The following is an 18923-nucleotide window of genomic DNA, read 5'->3' on the forward strand; positions in this document are numbered from 1 at the left end:
GGCCGGAGCTAACCGTCCCCTTGACGCCTCCCTCCTTCGCAGCGGCCCGTCCCCCTGAACCGCCCCTTTTTTCTCTCTTGCTCCGCCACTCTTTTCTCGTTTTCTCTCTCCTTGCGGCGGGTGAAACAATAAAAAAAATGCCACTTGGCCGATCTGTGGCCGCTCGCATTGAGCTTTGCTGCCCTCTGAGCGGAACGACGCCGAAGCACGCCACCGTGAAGTTTATTCGGTGCGAAGTTTCCTCGAGTTTCGGCCGAGAGGATTCCTTCAGTTTCCATTTCCGACCACTCGAGAAGTCGTGGATTCGTCGCAGCTGTTCTTACCACACTCTACGACCATGTTGCTAAAAGTTTGTTTGCCAGAGGGATTATTTTTTCTTCATCGTCAACGCGATGTAGCATTCGAGGCTTGTTTGCATAATTCACTATTAATCGCACGGTAAGGTAACTCTGCGTCGGAACAGATGATGGCAACACTGTTCATAAATTAAGTTTGGGTAAAAGTATCACTGCCTCATTTTAATGAAGCAACCGAAACAATCATCCCCATTTGAATTTAAATTACTCATCTCATGTTCTTTAATATTATTTTCTGCTGTTGATATACTTTGAAGTATTTTTCCAACAATCAATAAAAAAAAAAAAAAAACTATAATGACACATCAATAGAGAAACAAAAACACAAAAGAGTAATGCAACAAATACACTTTAGATAAACTGAGTCCAACAAATTCTTGTGTTGTGAAAATCGTGGTCACAAAATGTATACCAGTCGTCTTCCTCGAGATAAAACTCAAAAAGTCCCCAAGATATGACCTACGACTACAAGCGACTGAAATTGTTGTGGAAAAAAAAAGTACCCTTCCAATCCGAGTAATGGGATCTTAAAAGAAACAGGTTAGGCATTAATGTAAAAGTATCTTGAGCGTGGAGGCTCGGTAACAAAAGCTACGGCAACTCCTGGGCTCTTGTGTGGCGTAGTACATGGCCCATGTTAAAGCGCACACGTACACGGAACACACTAGTGGATAAAGATAGGAGTAGGGGAGGAGGGGTGAGCGAGGGAGAGTGGTAAGGCAAGGAAAAAGAGAAAACATGCGGTTATGTCGAAGAAGGTTACCCAGAGAGCGCACGTCGAGGCAAAGGAAGACCGAGGTATGCTAGTACCTGTAGTAGTCGCAGTACAATACCTACAAGCACGGAGCAATCGTTGCACATACAGTGGGGGGGGGGGGGGTGAGCCACGGGATCTCTCTAGGGTGCAAGTGCAAGCAGAAGGGGTATAGAGGGTGGGAGGTACCGAACAAACTACCGGCGAAGGAGTCACCGATGCAAGTAAAGCGCCGCCAGCGCTGGCTAAACTTTCGGATCCATCGAACTAAAATTGTCGTGTAGTTTACTCCCCACTCAAACCCCCCCTCTCTCTCTCTCTCGCTAAAGCTCTCTACCTCCAACAGGCAAGCGATAACCCGCGCCCAGCGACAAGGACGATATCATTTCATCCCCCTTGCCCTCGACGCTATACGCTTGCGAGCGCAGGAGCGAAGGGAAAAACTCGGAGCTCTGCTGGAAGGAGGGTGGGAGATGGCCTGCAAGAAAAAAAAAAGTGAGGTCCACGAGCAGAGGGGATGCGAAGTAGTAGGCAAAAGGGGGTGAGATGGAGAGAAGCGCGTATTTTATTGTCGCGTTTGCCGGTGCTAACCGCCTCGTTCGCTCTCCCCGAGCGTGATATCTCTCGCGAGCTAGAGAAACACAGCCACCGCTACTATACATATACCACCACCACAAGTACAACGAGCTAGCTGCGAGTGTACGTATATGTGTTATTATACGCGTGCTAAAGATACAGCTCAACGACAGAGAGAAAGAATGAAAGAGAGGTGGCGCCCAACGGTTGCCCCCACTCTTGGTTTCGCAGCTGCCGGTACCTCCCATTCGAGGGAGAAGGGACGAGAAAGGGAGAGCGAGAGAGAGGAACATGCATCGGCAGCAAGGAGTACTTATAGTATGTATATAGGTGCAGAACAAACCGCCTTGCAAAAATTGCTCCCCCTCCCCCCGCCCCTACCTCGCCCGGCAGGCTGCAGGTAAGCAAAGAGAAAAGAACCACGGTGACAATTGCCACCCCCACCACCACCAGCATTGCAGAGTAGTATACCTATATGGACTGTACATACACTGCGACGACGAAGATGGACGTAAGCGTGTACCAGCGTACAGTTTAGTGGCCTCTCGCTCAATCTTCCCTCTCTCCCCCCCCCCCAGAGTGCACGAGCCCCACTTGTTCGCTGCAAGTAATACTCACGTATATGTATAATACACTGGTGTATGTAGCTACAACGCGATCTGTCGGCTGTGTATACTCGCTTGAGACTACTATCAACGGTCATCGTACGTAAGTGCGGCCTTCCCCCGTGCACGCGCTCCCGCTCTATCTCTTTCTTCTATCCCTTTTTTTTTTTTTTTCTTTTTTTCACAGTAACCCCCGTGGAGTAGGTATAAGCCCGAGCGAGTGTACGTGATGAGAATACCGGGCACGCAAGGAAACCAGGAGAGAGTAGGTGGGGGGGGGGTCAATGTATATGTGCGCGGAGAGGAAAGAAGACAGCTTGTGGAACATACCGCGGTGGCTCCCGGTTTATAGTGGGTACCTGGGTGATTACCTGCCCCGCGTGCAGTGCCGCCCCTTCGGCACGTTCGGTACTCGCAAACAAAAAAAAAAAAAACAAAAAAAAAAAGGAGCGAGAACGCGATGACTGGAGGGGAGATTGTCTCCCTTTTCCTCGCACTCGTTGCACTCGAAGCAACACACAGTCAAGCCGCTGGGCACGGAGAAAGGGTCTCTCGGGTGGGAAAGAATGGGACGGAGCTAGGCGGGGTAGAAATAAGAGCGAGAAGGAGGCTTATACGAGCCAAAGTGTGTATAGCATGCCCTGCCACCGAGTTACACGCTCTGCGCGTTGGCTACTATAAGTATATACTCTACCGCTACAAGCGCTACACAAGCCGTGTACGAGCTACACTCACTCTGATGCCTGCACGCCACGCCAGTTTGTACTTGGCGCCTAACACCGAAGGAGACCCGAGCTTTCCTTCTTCTCTCGCTCGCTACGGCTGCAGCAAACGTGATATACCATCGAGTGGGTGTACTTATATATCAATGCAACCAACGTCTGCGATCGATTCACGTAGATCATGGCTGTGGTGTTATACTGCTTGTACGTTTCATAGTTTTTTGTCGAAGCGTTTGTCGTCTACCAAGGCAGGGCCACGATGTCAACTCTGTCTTACACATCGCGGTCCGATTCTACTGCGAGCGCACACATGTCTGCTGTCCATTGACTGTTACTACTGATTCGCGGACCAGACCCCTATACGACTGCTCTGCATATATATGCGTGCAACACAGCTGTAACTGTGTTCGAGCACCCTGCATCATACAAACTTGTGTATGATGTCAGTGCAGTGTTGGTGAGCACATGGACACACGCAAACACGCAGTGAAGAGTGAAGTCGTATACGCGTATATACAGTGTCACCGAACAGAGAGAAGTGTGTTGTACAAGGCGCACCTCTCCCTCCCTCCCAGTGGATCACCATCACCACCCTGAACCGGGTACGCGCGCATGTATGCACGTACACTATATAGTCGCGCGACAAATACAGGGAGAGAGCCAAGAGAGCTGAACGAATCCCCACCACGTGCTCCCATGCGCGGGAGGTGGGGGGAGACGGTTGCGTAGCTCCGTCCTTGTTGGGCGCCACTCTGCCCCACCGCGTTAGTCGTCGTTGTCGTTGCCGCTGCTGCTTTTTGCTCGCGCTCTCCTCTCTCCGCTTACCCCCTCCCCGCACCGCCACCTTTTGCTGCTGGGCGACACACTCTCACGCGCAAGCACACGTACGCCGGAGAGTGGCGTTCGCGCGCGCACGCTTATACCATACACACGCGTGTAGCAGTGGCAGGGAAAGAGAGAAAGAAAGGGACAGATAGATGCGGCGAACAGAAAGAAGAACGAACGGGGGAGAAGAGAGAGAGAAAGAGAGAGCCAGTGGCAGCAGCAGACCGGACTGGATTCCGTCGAAAAGAAACGACGTTTCGGAGGACGATAGTCGTGACCGATCATAGCTGGCGCGCCGATCGGAGATCTGGCCGCTGCCGCTGTAGCCGCTTTCAGCTGCGGCTTTTCTATATACCTCACCTTCCCTTCGCCCGTCTCTCTCTTTATCTCGATACATTTTTTCCTTCGTGTGTTTAGTTGCTCTCGTGTGTTACAACTGATGTGGCGCGAGTTTCTGGTGCTCAATGTTTCGTTGCTGCTGGTGTATTGTAACGTATAGTGTCAACCTCGTCGTGGCTACAACAATGTGAACACTCGTACTCATTTTACATGAACACGATCACACGTAAACACCGAGAGGCTCCAAAACTGTTCCAGAACGAGAAAAAAAAAACAAAAAAAACGGGATATTAGAACCAAGAAAGTGAACGATATAATTGTACTGACAAGTGAAACGCGGATGTGCTGGTTCGTGTCGTGTTGATGTATATATATTTTGTTTTTGGTTAATTGGTTTGCTTCGTCAACGAGAAGAGAGAAAATCTATCACGAATTGCTCCAATGATTGAACAGTGACAATATACATATATAATATTATATTACCCGGTGAGAGCAGACTGCAGAGTGCGATAATATAATATACTGGAGGAGACAGGGATTCAAGGTCGCCCGGCTGCATGGGATGTTAAAGGGGGTGTGCGCCGGAAGGTACGTGTGTTGTTTTTCATCCCGTTGGGGGTTACTCCAACTCTCTCCACTATCTCGACACCTGCACGATAAACCAACCTCCTCGTCCATAGTGTAAAACATAATGTAATTTAAAAAAAAAAAGAGCACGATGGTTGCGAGCGAAAGAAGAGGAAAAAGAACCGTGGCGAGTTCCAGTTGAGTGTCTGCGAGATGCAAAGCAGCTGGTCCTCGACACGTTTCCGCAAAAAATTAGCGCTTACGATGCGCTACGAGCGCAAAATAATCGATTTCGCGAATATGCTGCGTTGACGTGCCGAGAGGGACATACACTCTGTTTCGTCGGTGTGCAGTACCAAAAATCGGTCTTGGGAGAGCGCGTGTGCCAATTTTGTGTATCCATACATGTAGGTGGTGGGAGGAGGAGATCGTTTGATCGAGACGTAGTGGTTTTTACGTAAATGCATGTGGACGGGAAAGACGATACGATGATAGCGTAGTGGGTGTTCCCCGTGGATCGCGGCCCCTTCGCGGCCGACGCATCATGTCACAGTTCTCCTTCAGAGGATCGCCAAATTTACAGGTGAGTCGACGAATATCTCGAAACGCGAGCAATTCGCCCCACCAAACGGTCCTCTTTCTATCTATTTTTTTTTTGTTTCTCCGACGCGTAGATTTTTCTCGGTTTACTTCTTACCTTTCATTGAACAAATTAATTTAGAGACTATATACAATTATTAATGGTTGCTAGAGTAGTACAAACCATCGGGATCATCTGAAGGCTAGAAATGTGGCAGTATATAAACGTCAGATCTTCATTTCTTTCTCGTGCAAAAATTATACAAATACAGTATTTTTTCGTGCGTACTAACTAGTGATCTTTTTAGCCTACGGCAAGTTGGTTTGCGTGAAAACCAGGGTGACTTGGCACCATATAACAGGACAACCATTCGTTTCTACCTCTGCAATTTTTATCAATATTAATACGATAACCACACCAAACTTTCATGTTTTTATAGTTTAACGTCAATGTGTTGGAAATATCATGAAAAACTTACCAGATACGTGGACCCATCAAAGTTTTATGCGCGTCGATTCTTGAAAAATCAAACTGTAAGTGCTCCAGCCTGCGTGACTTTCTCCGCGTTTTAACGTTCCCCCTGAAAAAAAAAAACGTAGAAAAATTTCACTCAAAGTGCCGATACATCGGAACAACTAAAAAAACAAAATTGTATTGATTCTGCGTACACTTATAGAACACAAGGGCAGACAAAATGTGCAAAATAACATTCGAAAGTTGTTACATTGGCACGAGAGGCTCGAAAAATCGTTGCAATGGCCCAATTTTATTTCTTGAACCCAACCAATTGCCAGCCCAATAAAAAGCTGATTGATATACAGCCTCAATTAAACAAATGGCTAATTTATCTCGTTCCCCAATGTAACAAAATATACCACCTGGTGGTATAGACGTTGAGCGTAATTATAACCTCCATCGTGCTCTATAACTCAGCTGCAACAGCCGCGACAACAACGCTATATATATATATATGCAATTCGAGAACGCCTTACAAAATTCAATTATTTTTAAAGCACACCTCATTATGTCCGCTCACGTGTTATAATTTATGTCCCGTACTTTTTTCGCCACGCACACACGTGCACGTGTTATAAACCATACAGCATCGCAGGTTTTTCCAAGTGGCGAAAGAAGCGTGTGTACGTATATTATGGAGTGTATAGGTACAGCAGCCACGAGACTTGGTAATAAAATCAAGTCGCAGCATCTATAAATTATCGTCGGTGGAGCGCAAAAAGGCAATCGTCGGCAGCACAACAATCGCGTAAATCAATGCGCGAAAAATCGCCACCCATATAGCAGCTGAAGAAAATACAGGTCCCCTTCCTCCTTGCCCTTCTTGTCCTCTGCTCGAGGGTGTGCAGATACATGGTGTATAACGTATTATACAAGTACACAGTTACACACTCGCGACGTATATATTGAAAAGCTAATCTTGCGACAAAATTATAGCTCCAAGGAGAGCATACACGTATAGTCAGTGTATGACAATCGGCGAGAGAGCTTGCGAAACGAGTCTGTTGAGGCATAGTGTATACGTATATTATACCATGGGTATACAGGGGTGGGAGAAGCGAAACGGCCGAATTAAACGAAGGCGAGATTTTTGCGGCTGTAAATCAAGGGTACGGAGCCTAATGACACGGATACTCATCCCTCTTCCTCCCTCCCGTCGTCTTGTCGATAGGCTAGTAGCTTGCGCAAATTGCTGTAGGTGTGTGTGTGTATTACACTTGCTAAACCGTGCGCGCACAGAGAGCCGTTGCGTTGGCAGGCCTTAAAGGATGTCGGAGCTCGCATTAACCGAGCACACACGTGTACCACCCCCTCCTCCTCCTCCTCCTCTCTTGTATGGCCGTATAGGCATGCACGCGTACGTGTTGCGCTCTCGTGGGTGATTGTGTTTGTGTGTGGGTGTGCGTCTTGTATACGTGATGGTTATTAAAAAATTCATTGAGTGGCTTCTGAATTCGTCCGTATCCAAGTTGATTTTGGGACTTTGGTTGGAGAACTGTGAACTATATGGTCGGCGCGTCTCGAAAAGTGTCGGAACAGAAATGTGCCATTGTTGGTTTAACTGTGGTATTACTATTTGGGTGTTTAGAAAACTTGAACTTTTTTTTTTTTTTTTTAAATCAACACCATGTGGATGTGAAGAAAACAAAAATAAAACCAAATACACTGTTACGCGTGTTTGTGGAGCAGAGATTATGATACGAGAGAAAAATCGATCGTCCTTTGTGTGCTTGTGAAAATTTAAGGTCAACAGTATAAACCACTCGTCAGAGCTCTGTCCTGCACAGATAAATGAATATATTTAATGTTTTTTTATTTATTTCACTATTCACTCCAGGGCGATAATTTTTTTAAAAGCTAATTACGGCATTATGTAAACAAATTATCTACGTACTCTATCACTCTACTACCCTTTGACGGTCCAAAATTTTAGATGCAAAAGATAATTTAAAAAATTTTTGACTCACGTGTTAATTTAAGGCAAAATTATTGTTTATTTCTCGTCAAAAACTTTGACAAATTAGGCCTCACATGTAGTTAATTGAAGTCGTAATTGTTGTAACAGTGATGTACATTGTTTGAGTAATATTTATGGACCCGAGAAATATGAAAAATCGGACAAACGGTACAAAAGCGTGAAAATGAATGGTCACGCGAATTGGCCAATTTTTCAGCACTTTTCGAGAGGAACACGCATTTACGAGGAGAAAACTGAAAAAAAAAAGAAAAAAACTAAATAAATAAAACAAACAACCTCAGAGGTACACCCACAGAGCAGTCAACAAGCTAATCCACCCGCTAAGATATCGGTGCCATAAATATAAAAACTTTGCGGCTCTGCCAAGTTTCGGACGTACCGTTCCAATTTTACTTTGGTCGCACCACACACGCTTACTCTCTAAAATATACATTTTCCAGAAATTTGTATACAACTCCATCGACAAGAAATATCACCGTGACATACAATGGATTAATTGTCATTCTGCATTAGTCACCTAAAACTCGATACTCCCGAAGCAATGACTCCACTTCTTTGGAAGGTAAAAAATGCGTCGCCCTTCCAACAACACGCAAACACGCCAGGGGCGATTCGTCACGCGCACAAACAAACAAACGTAAACGTGTCCCCCGTAGATCGAGGCGCGCGTCTAACATCGCGGGTATTTCGTTCTGTATATATATATATATATAGGCACTCGTGTAATAGACACTACCGGGGCAAATTGATATTTTGAAAGGCGACAATAATTTACGCTCGCCAAACCGGTCTCGCTTCGGTTCTCCAACTGCGCGTATACATGTGCACACACTGCACAATAAATCCCGTATCGATATTCAACTCCACCCCACACGAGATACCGATGGATCCGTTTTGCTAAAATATGCGACGAAAAATGCCGTGTTGCACAAATACAATGTCTCGAAAATCTCTCCACGCGCCTCCAAAGATTCTCCGAGGTGGGCGCAAAATAATCAACTCGAGTGTTCCAATTTATCACGGTCAGAAGGGGACAAAGCAAAAAGCGTCGTCTCTTGGCGTTGGAAATTATCGAAAAAAAATAGTTCTCGCGCATATTTATCAAAGCAAAACACGAGAACTGGACGCCGGGGTGTACATGGTGTACGTACGGAAGGGTCTCGTTTCGCGTATTTTTAGATTTTTATGAATAAATGCCCGTGTAGCTCGTAAATTTAGCACCGGAGCACCGACATCGGTATACACACCGTGTACGGTCGAGGGACAGAGCGATCCATCGGGCTATAATCCGCGCTCGACTGTCACCGCTTTTAATCGAGAATAATACGCGGCTCGACCGAGCGTGGTATGCGCCTTTACATATTTTCGGCGATTAACGGGAAAGTAATTCTCCATTTTCGGTGTCGGATGGAAAAGGGGGGAAATACTGCTCGGGTTTTCTATTTTCGAAGCGGGACCTGACTCTTTAACTCCGCTCTCTGCGATCCGATACACTTTTGTTCGATCGATTCATCTGCATTTGCGGAAATTGATCGAGTTGGCTGTACATTGGTTTCTGCCGGTAATTATCGGCTTCCGGTTGCTCTTCTGTTTTTTTTTGTTTTTTTTTTTGTTTTTTTCTTCATTCCAGTATACACTCGTCGCTTGAAGTTCTCCTGCTCGGAAAATGCTGTTGCGCTGATGAAGGCAAATCTAATACTGCCTCCACCGATGCCGGTTAGCTCTCTCGACGGTATTTTTCATCGGTTCACTCGTATCCTGTTATTAATGGACTGTAAATGATAAGATTTCCATTCATTCGCGCGTTCGCTTAATGGATCCCTTTCATTTGGTGAAACACACATCCGCTTGGCGACGCCGCGAGACGTGTCAATTAAACATTCTGACGGAATGACAATTATTCGTCCGATCGAATTTTATTTCTCTCTTTTTTTTTTTTAAATTCGCTTCTATTTCAGGCGGATGGCTTTGGTACTTTTCTAAGTAAATTTTTATTAAAATAGCACCCGATTGATCACAGTGTCAAAGCGACGAGGAGCTTTTCAATGCGTGTACACGTATCCGTATGGCAAGCTACATGAGGTGCTTACACATCGAGAGACGGGCTTGGAAGAGATACCGTTTCAAACATCCTCTCTGTTCGATTGTCTATTTATTTTTGCGTCGAGATAGCTACAACAAACATACAGAGAAGCGTCAAGTTGTTCAAGTGAAAATTTAGGTCGACAAAACTCGTTTTCGATGATTTCATGTATGCTCGGGCTGGAGGTATCGGGTTCTACAATAGTCGTGATGACTTTTTTCCCCTGTAAGTTTTTAGCCTTTTTTCTATGGTTATTATACGCATCCACGCGCGTATGCAACTCTCCGTAAAAAAATACACGTTGAAATGGCGACGTCTTTTCGTATACTCGTGCTTTTTAAATTAATTTATTCCTACGTACAATCTATACGCGTACCGACTGAAAATATCGCCTCTGAGAGAACAGGATTGCGTCCAGGCACTTGAATATTTTTTTCCTCCCTTCCCCCCCCCCTCTATTTTAATTAGATGTACACTTTATTTATGAGGCGTGAAACACCGCGTGAATCTTGATTTTCGCGTGTAACGAGTGCATGTTACGTACGAGGAGCGGAGCGCATATTTCTATAAAATTATGGAATACATTACGCGTAAAATGTGTGTTATTCCGATTCGTTTGGAGAAAAATGGGATGAGTTGGTGCGGTGTACAAGGGGAAGCGTGCGATTCCTTAATCACATTCACGAGCGAGTGCCATTACAACATGTGCCGTGCACACGAGAAGAAAAAAAAAACAACAACAACAGCACCTGCCTCGCAGCGTATACAAAACTCGGTAATTAAATTAAAAAAAAGCAAGCGCCGAGAGTCCCGTGCGATTTTTCATTCACTCCAAATCAGTTAGCCGCTGCGCTGCTAATTGTGATAATACATAAAAGCACAAGAATAATGAAAAAAAAAAAAAAAAAATGATAATAATATTAAAAGAAGAAGCCGGCCAAGAAAACCCGGAAAGCATACACGTATGTATGGGTGTGGGCGCGCGCTCGATTTCGCGTGATGAAAATGAGAAACAAGGCTTTTAAGAAAATCTATATTTTACACGAGCCCAACTGGCGATAAAGGCACGAGCGCGCGCACATGTAAATTGCGCATTGAGCGGTAACACCGAGATGTATGCGCGTGTATATAGGCAAGGGAGCTCCAATATTATAATCAGCCGAGAGATAGCCTCCGATAATAATTTATATACGCGCGGGTAATACGTCTATGGACATTATAATATATTATATACGTGCACGAGCGCCTATTAAAATCCGAGCGCGTGTTTTATAAGAGCCGCCGACGGTCGGGCTATAAATACGTATATTGTGTTGTTGGTTAACGAGAAAAATCAACGGATCGTGTGTGTGTGTGTAGTAGAAAACAGCGCGAAACGCTGTTGTATACGTGATTAAAAAGTGCGTACATCATGGGGTGTAGTATACAAAAAAAAAAAAAAAAAAAAAAAAAAAACCCTTGATGTGTTATTTCGAGACGGGACTCACGGGACATTGCGTTATCTAAAGCCTCGCGCGAGGAGGAACAGCGAGAAAATCTTGGGAGAAGTTTGCCCGACAATCGCGGCGCTGCGATAATTTACATCGAGAGGGAGATGGATAGAGTCCCTCCTCGTTATGGTCCATCAGCATCTGGTTGATGCAGTGCCATATTGTACACTCCGAGTGTCGCAGGGCGTGGTACACGTGTCGGCGCCTAAATGCTCACGCCGTCGGTTAGGTCGGGGCGGTGCACATATACATAGATATATACGGAGATACTCGAGGTTATATAGTATTATGGGCCTGACTCCTATTTAAGCTTGTTGGTGCATGGGACACACGGATGTGGTGGCTTAGCCGATACGACTGATGATGAGGCACAAAAAGTACGGTTAGTTTTCTAAAAACATCCAGAGCTGAGCGTAATCCCATAGACAGGAGATTTCGAGTAATGCTGTGTTTCTCGATTCAAATGCTTTATTTATTTTATTCAGAGTTTTGTACCCAAACAAATAGTTATAACGTCCAGTCTGTTATTTTTATTGATTCTTCAAGCACACGTAGTACCTGTACATCATGTTTTTATTATACACGTTTCATTACGATGGTTAAGATCATTTTAACGATTTCTGATAAATCATCTCGTTTATGAATAAAAACGTTAAATTCATCAATGTTAGGACTTGTGATTCAAAATAATTACTTGATTATACGTATATACTTGAATACGCTCACAAGCTATGGGAACTTCCATTGATGAATTCATTTTATACAAAATATCCATTTTTTTCAAGAAATTATTTTATACATAGGTTTTTTTTAATAAACCGTATGATTTTTTATTTCGATAACACGATATTACTGATGTGATGTGTATCTTTTTGCCGAATTCTTATCAACATAAGATTTGAGGTTTGATAAAATTTGTAAAAGTAGTTCATACGTACTTTTATTATTATCTAATGGAAAATATTTGAAATGATGTACAATACACTCGATACAAAATTTATCATTGAGACAGACGGCATAGACGTTTTGTTGTAGTAATACGCACAATTAATTCATAGTATGAAGCCATCAAATTTTTTTATTACATATGCAATATCATTTAAGACATAAAAAAAAAAAAAAAAAAAAAAAAAACCTTTCAACTGCAAGAGGTCTTCAATATTATTTGCAAGAAAACTGTTTGATTGGATAAAAATACGTTTAATAACTTTCACACCAGCTCCAAACACACAAAACGATGGAGAATCAGTAAAAATTCAGTTCTCACGATTAAACATCTCGAAAAACGCAGCCACGCAAAAAAGACCCTACACTTAAATGGAAAAAAAAGAAAGGTGTATCCGTTCCGTCGCCCGCTCGTGTTAATCTGTCGTGGCCTTTCTCGGGGCTTAATTTTTCGCTGAACACGCGCTCGGCAACGCGATACAAGACCGCTGACTCGGATCCGCCCTCTTATTCCACCACACACACACGTGTACTCATACATATATCTCCTTCACACTTTCTCAAAAATCTCTAATTTACAGAGAGTAAAAAATTTTGAAAACCTTAGATTCAATGGCCAATCCACTACTGGAAGTCCCGATTCAAATCGGAAGGGAAGAAAATCCCCTAGGACCGGATAAAACAGTCGAATACCAAAAACGTGACCGAGCGTTCTCGGAACCAGGAACGAAAAAAAAAAAAAAAAAAAAAAAAAAAGGATGAAACACCGTCATCGCTGACAATCGAGCCAAAGAGAGAGATATCACAACTCCACGCCTCTCGAGCACCTCGGCAGAAACAATGTGTGCCGCCGCGATCGTTGACACAATATAAGAGCCCGAGACTTCCGGCGCACTCGGGTTTCACTATATACCTCTGAACTTTCATCCCGCGCTTACATTGTATCGTAATAAGCCGTTGGTGCATTCGTTGTAACCGAGATGAGCTGCCGACAGATATATATATATATGCTGCCGACAGATATATATATATATGTATATCGGGCTTTATTAATAGTCATCGGTTATTATTTGTAAGCTAATCGGAGGACTTGTGTGTATCGAATGGAGAGAAAGAAAAGAGGATCGGGTGACTCGACGTGCACTTGCGCGCTCGATGCCACATGTACACTCCAGCGGAGATAAGCCGGCCATTGTGACGGGCGAGTTTAGTCTGCGTGTGCCGTCTTCGCGGGCCTTATCGACGAGGAAGTGTCGGTGTCGGATTATCGGTCCTCCATACATATATATAAGTACACGACCCCCTGCTCCTTTGTGCGCACAGCCCAACACTGGGACACACTGTGTACCCGATGTTTTATAAATAATATCCGCTCGGTGAAACATTGTGATGCGCTTCACTTTCGTAAACACGAATATTGTGCGAATGGGGCGCGCGTCCGGTGATTCAACATATACCTACAACTTATAATAAGGTTGTAACATTTGAAAAAAAAAAAACTACTTTTACCACGTGTAGAGCCAACATAAATTGTAACTGTAAAAAGTTTCTCAAAGTGTTTTGATATCCATCGAAAGCAGAGAGTGTGGGACTGTTTAACTATATCCTTGAAAAGTGTTGGACGTAAGGCATCTCGAGTGGCATGTAAACAAAAACAGAGAGCACCTCACCCCCGCGCATCCCGATTTCACAAAGACGCCCTGTTCCTGCGAGTTGGCGAGACGTAATGAGAAAAACGAAAAAAAAAAACAAGCCATTTGGGATCTTGCATGAAAAGTTCTATTTGATCCGTCTTGTAGATTGTAACAAAATATTGCACGCGTGTTTTTTCTTTTTTCATGCAAACAAAAATTGACAAAGATAGAGCACGTCAATGCTCACGAGGGGAAGCTTGTGACGTCGTAAGGACATGCGATTTTTGCGTCCCTGTGTAAAACAAAAAAAATACGCGTCCAATATTTTGTTACAATCTACAAGACGGACCAAATGGAATTTTCCGTGCAAGATCCTATAACAGATCTTGCTATACATGGAACGGCGTGTCGAAAAATCAAAGGCATGAGCCCCCCTGAAAATCATCGTTAATCACACCCCGCGCAAAACTATAGAAAGCCCGAAAGTTCGAGGGAGACCAACCGCAAGCAAACTATAACGTATATACGTACACACGCGGAGCAAATATAATATAATCTGGTACGACAACAGCAATAATCCCGAGCGAATCGAGAGTTGTTCATGTACAGTATATACATACATGCAGCCTCAAATTCATCTCTCGCACTCGGCACGGGCAAGTTCATCGTCGTTCGTCACATGACCACAGCAAAACTCAAATCAAACAACAACTCTCGTACAAATAAAGTACATTTATGTAGGTATACATAATATAGGTATAACCAATGCGCATAGGGCACTCCCGATGGCTGCGGCTCGTCTCCTCGGAAAATGCATAAATTCATCATCTCGCAGCAGCGGATTATATACCCATGCACGTACATATACGATTGTGTACAACGGATCCGCCGATGATGCTCTCTTTGCCCCGTGAGAGCGGATGCGTGTATATATAAATATCATATAATATAATGTCCCTCGGAGGGTTGGCGCTGGCGCGTATAATACGCGAGCGCGTATATACCGGCCTATGTGTATGCGCACACACGTCCGCGAGGTCCATCAATCCGGCCTACATGTGTATACGTATAACGTGCACCAGAACGGGAAGAGGGAGGGGTAAAAGAAAGGAGCATCAGCAGTCAATATTGACCCCGAGGGCCCCGGGTCTCTGCTTTTCGTCCTTTCAGGGGCCCGGGGACACACGACACGCGTGACAAATGCCCCAAGAGCAAACAACGCGAGCCGGCAGCATCATCTCTCTGTGTGTGTATGTGTGTATGTGTGTGTGTATGAAGCCGCTCCAGCCTCTTCCATTATGAGCCGATATGCTCTCCTCTCGGCTGATGCGTGTGTATATATGCTCTGACGATTTAAAACGCGGCTTTCGGGGATTAAGCCACCCTTGTGGCACTATGTGTATGTGCGTGTGCTCCTTAATGCGATAACGATTGCTAAGGACGCTCTTTTACCCGTATGTGTGTGTGTACCTCCAAGAGAGAGGAGCCTGTTTTTCCGTTGCTGTCGGCTCGGGTGAAATTTTACTCCTCGCCCACTGTCACGTGCGCGTTGCACATAATACATAGGGTTGACCTGAAGAGGTTGCTCCAAAGTCACGGGGTTGTCGTTCACAAGGACGCTAAAACGGTTTTAAGGTTTTTTTTTTATTTTATTTATTTTTTTTTTTTTTATTTTTTTTTATTTTTTTTCGGTAATCACGCGGTGCAAAGTTTTCATTGCTTACAAGTCGTATTTGCGTGCTGGTTATACTCAGTCATATGTGTAGGTGTATGTATCATTGAAAAATTATTTAATTATTTTCAACTACATGGAGACGAGTTTGGCTTAAACAGTCTTGATCTTCCATCTCGCGTTTAATCTCGAATGGTGTTCAACAAAAGTACCCCAGATTATCTGAGTAAGAAATCCCAAAAGATGCTTGTATAATCAGCAGTGCAGGAACAAGAGCTCGTTTTCCCAATCTCATATATACCTACTCATTACCAACCATCAAGTGACACACGGAGGCGCGATGTCTACAATGTCGTCGCTCCTCGCAGCAACAGCAGCATCGCTCGAGGCCTCGTTACTCACACACACACACACACACATCTTTACACTGAGTATATAAGAAAAGCCAGGTGTTGTATACGCACACGCATACAACTTCTTTTCTCTCTCTTTTTTTTTTTTTTTTTTTTTTTTTTTTAATAGTCACTTTATCCTTTTACTCTCGTCGCTCATCGTCGATTCGTCGCGAACTGCTGCTGCTACTACCAGAGCGTCGACGCTTTTTCCCGATGATCGATGGGGCATCGATCATCCGCTGCTGCTGCTGCTGCTCTAACCCGTTTTTTTTTTGCCATCGCACACGCGTCCATATATACCTATATACGTGTATACGTGTACATACAACGGGTGACTGACTGTTGCATAGCGTCCAGGTAACCATACGTGCTCGCTCGCTCACTCTCGTGCTACCTTATTACGTATGTGCGATACACGCCAAAGACAAAACCACCGTCGGTGAACGACTAATTATACACACAGACGCGCGCGCGCGCGCAGTACTGAACACTAGTGCAGTAGCTCTTCTGAAAAACCTATACCTGTGGGCATACATGCAAAGAAAAACTTCACCAAAGAATGTTTGTACAGCACTGCTGCGACACTTTTTTTTTGGGCGAAAGTAACTTGTAGAGGACAGCAAAACTTCGTAGATTTGGATCTTCGTATGGATTTGGAATTTCATACCTGCCCTTACTTCAGCTGTTTTACAAATTAAGATGAAAGTATGACGAACATAGTTTCTTGTTGCCAATTGCATGTCATCTTGGCTGATTACTGATCGTTTTTTGGGCTTACAAAAAATTTTATTTTTTACAAGACGACGCCGAAAAAACAATAAAAAATTGCTTTTACTTTTATACACTATAAATTTTTATTTTTCACACCAATGTTTGCAATACGACACGTATGGCAGCTGTACTTTTACCTTAAAAATTCTTCGAATGCACGCATTATTATTTTACTCGTGCAAGTAGGGAGACGATGATTTATAATTAGTGAACGTGGGCCAAGGCACATGTTAATCGAGCGTAATCGAGCGAGGCACAAGTTGCAAGCTCAAAACACGTATGCGCAAAGGTACATGCATAAAGTTTTAAGAAACAGCACTACATGTTATAACAATCAGATTTTATTCAACACCAGAAATATATAAGTTGTACAGCTATCGCGGCGCAGTTTTGTAGTAAGAGCATATAGGTACCTCATATACCCCTAATCAGTAAAACGCTTCGCGCTGCATAGCACGATATACGTAAATATGCACGAGTGGGGGTAAAAATTTCTATGCGCTTATATACGTGTATATGTATTCTTCGACGCTGCTGGCGCGCTACCATAAAATGGTTTCGCGCAGAAGCTACATACACGAGCTCGTAATTATAATTACACAGGCGCTTTATCGCGAGCGCATTACACCGCATGGCGTGGTAGTACAGTTGGGTTGTTGGGAGAAAAATTTCTGCGTTTAATGCTTGTTAACGAGGGAGCTGTCGGCAACTTGGGCGCCCTGACTGTGAAATTTCGCTTACACCAAAAAAGTTCTTTTTGGTTGAAAATTTTCCGAGTATATGTATTATTATTTTGTTTTTTTTTTACAAAACCACAAATGTGTGTTCGAATCGGTTTCCGGGCGATCCGATGATCAAATTTACTTAACGACGTCGAGCACCGATAACCGAGGAGAGGCGGCGAAAGATGAAAGCCTCGCACAATGCAGTATTTGTGCGCGACCTCGAATCTGCAATTAATTCGGCCCAACGTTAATGGACGGTCGTACTCGCGACTGTTCATCGAAAAGTGGGTACATATACCAAAAAAAAAAAAAAAAAAAAAAAAAAAAAAAAAAAAAAAAGAGAAATACCCTGTACACGTATCTCAAGAAGATATAAGGCTGTATAAACGTCAATCTGAAATTTGTCACCAACATCAAAAGCCAACTCGTAGGAACTCTCCAGTTGCGCTATTATCTTAAGAGAACAAAAAAACCGCGACAACAGCCAGAGAACGACCCGACTATGTGTCCCCTTGGAAATTATTTCTCGGGACTTGTAGTAACGAAAGCACAATGCACACGTCACACTCGGGCGATTGTTTATATATACACACAAGTAAGCATTTTTCTCTCAAACGGTTTCTTCCCTCCGCGAGCAGCTTATCCATCACGAGAGGAATCAGGAAGCGGGGAGTAAGAGCGCCTTACACGATTTTCATTTTCATCGTTTTCCTTTTTTTTTTTTTCCCTCCCTCTTCAGGCTCCCCGGGGATTATACCTCGACTATCATCTCCTCCCGAGGAAGACCGATGTAGTGCACACTGCCGGATGCTTATTTTCGTGTCCCCCTAGCATCTGGGCTGCGCTATAGGTGATGGTGTATAAATATATATTCGGGGCTCGTTGTTCAAATTAACGATAATTAGGCGCAAGCAAAGCCACATCTCCGCCGTATAGTCGCTTCAGCGGTAAGTAACGCGATTGTTGGGAAACTCGCAGGTATATAGGGAGAAACAAACGGCTCTCCCGGTTTTGTAAATTTAGACATCAAACTTGTACACGTGACACATCGTATAATATATACTTAGCACACGGCAACTATTTCAAAGGTTATAACATCTTGCGCGACTCGGGCGTCGAAATTCCAGCCCAACCCGATGATTAATACTTTGGTCTCGCGATAAATTATAAACGTACACGTACACTCTCTCTCTCTCTCGCCCAAAGCTCGCGCGCCCCGCCTTTTTAATTACGTGCTCTCAAACTCGTTGTGTGTGCGCGTACATAGAAATTTACATGCGCAACTTACTTGGCATCCTCTCATTAAGAGAGAGCAAAGAAGAAGGAAGAAAAAATATGTATGAGAAAAAGACGCGCCGATTCCGGTTTTACTGTACATATGAGCTGGTGG

The 18923-nt window shown here is 44.1% G+C and overlaps 1 protein-coding gene across 1 annotated transcript in view; it reads left to right on the plus strand.

The window, feature by feature from the left end:
- Positions 1–5127: 5127 nt before the first annotated feature.
- Positions 5128–18923, plus strand: part of mirr (iroquois-class homeodomain protein mirror) — a 36518-nt gene continuing 22722 nt past the window's right edge. The window contains exon 1 of the mRNA XM_089598298.1: positions 5128–5327. Coding sequence (XP_089454424.1) covers positions 5289–5327 — 39 coding nt within the window. The 5' untranslated portion in view covers positions 5128–5288. The remainder of the gene's footprint in view (positions 5328–18923) is intronic.

This window comes from Copidosoma floridanum, unplaced genomic scaffold, assembly GCF_036245765.1.
Source record: "Copidosoma floridanum isolate Cflo_tuat_1 unplaced genomic scaffold, Cflo_Japanese_pri ptg000006l, whole genome shotgun sequence".
Taxonomy (NCBI): Eukaryota; Metazoa; Arthropoda; class Insecta; order Hymenoptera; family Encyrtidae; genus Copidosoma; species Copidosoma floridanum.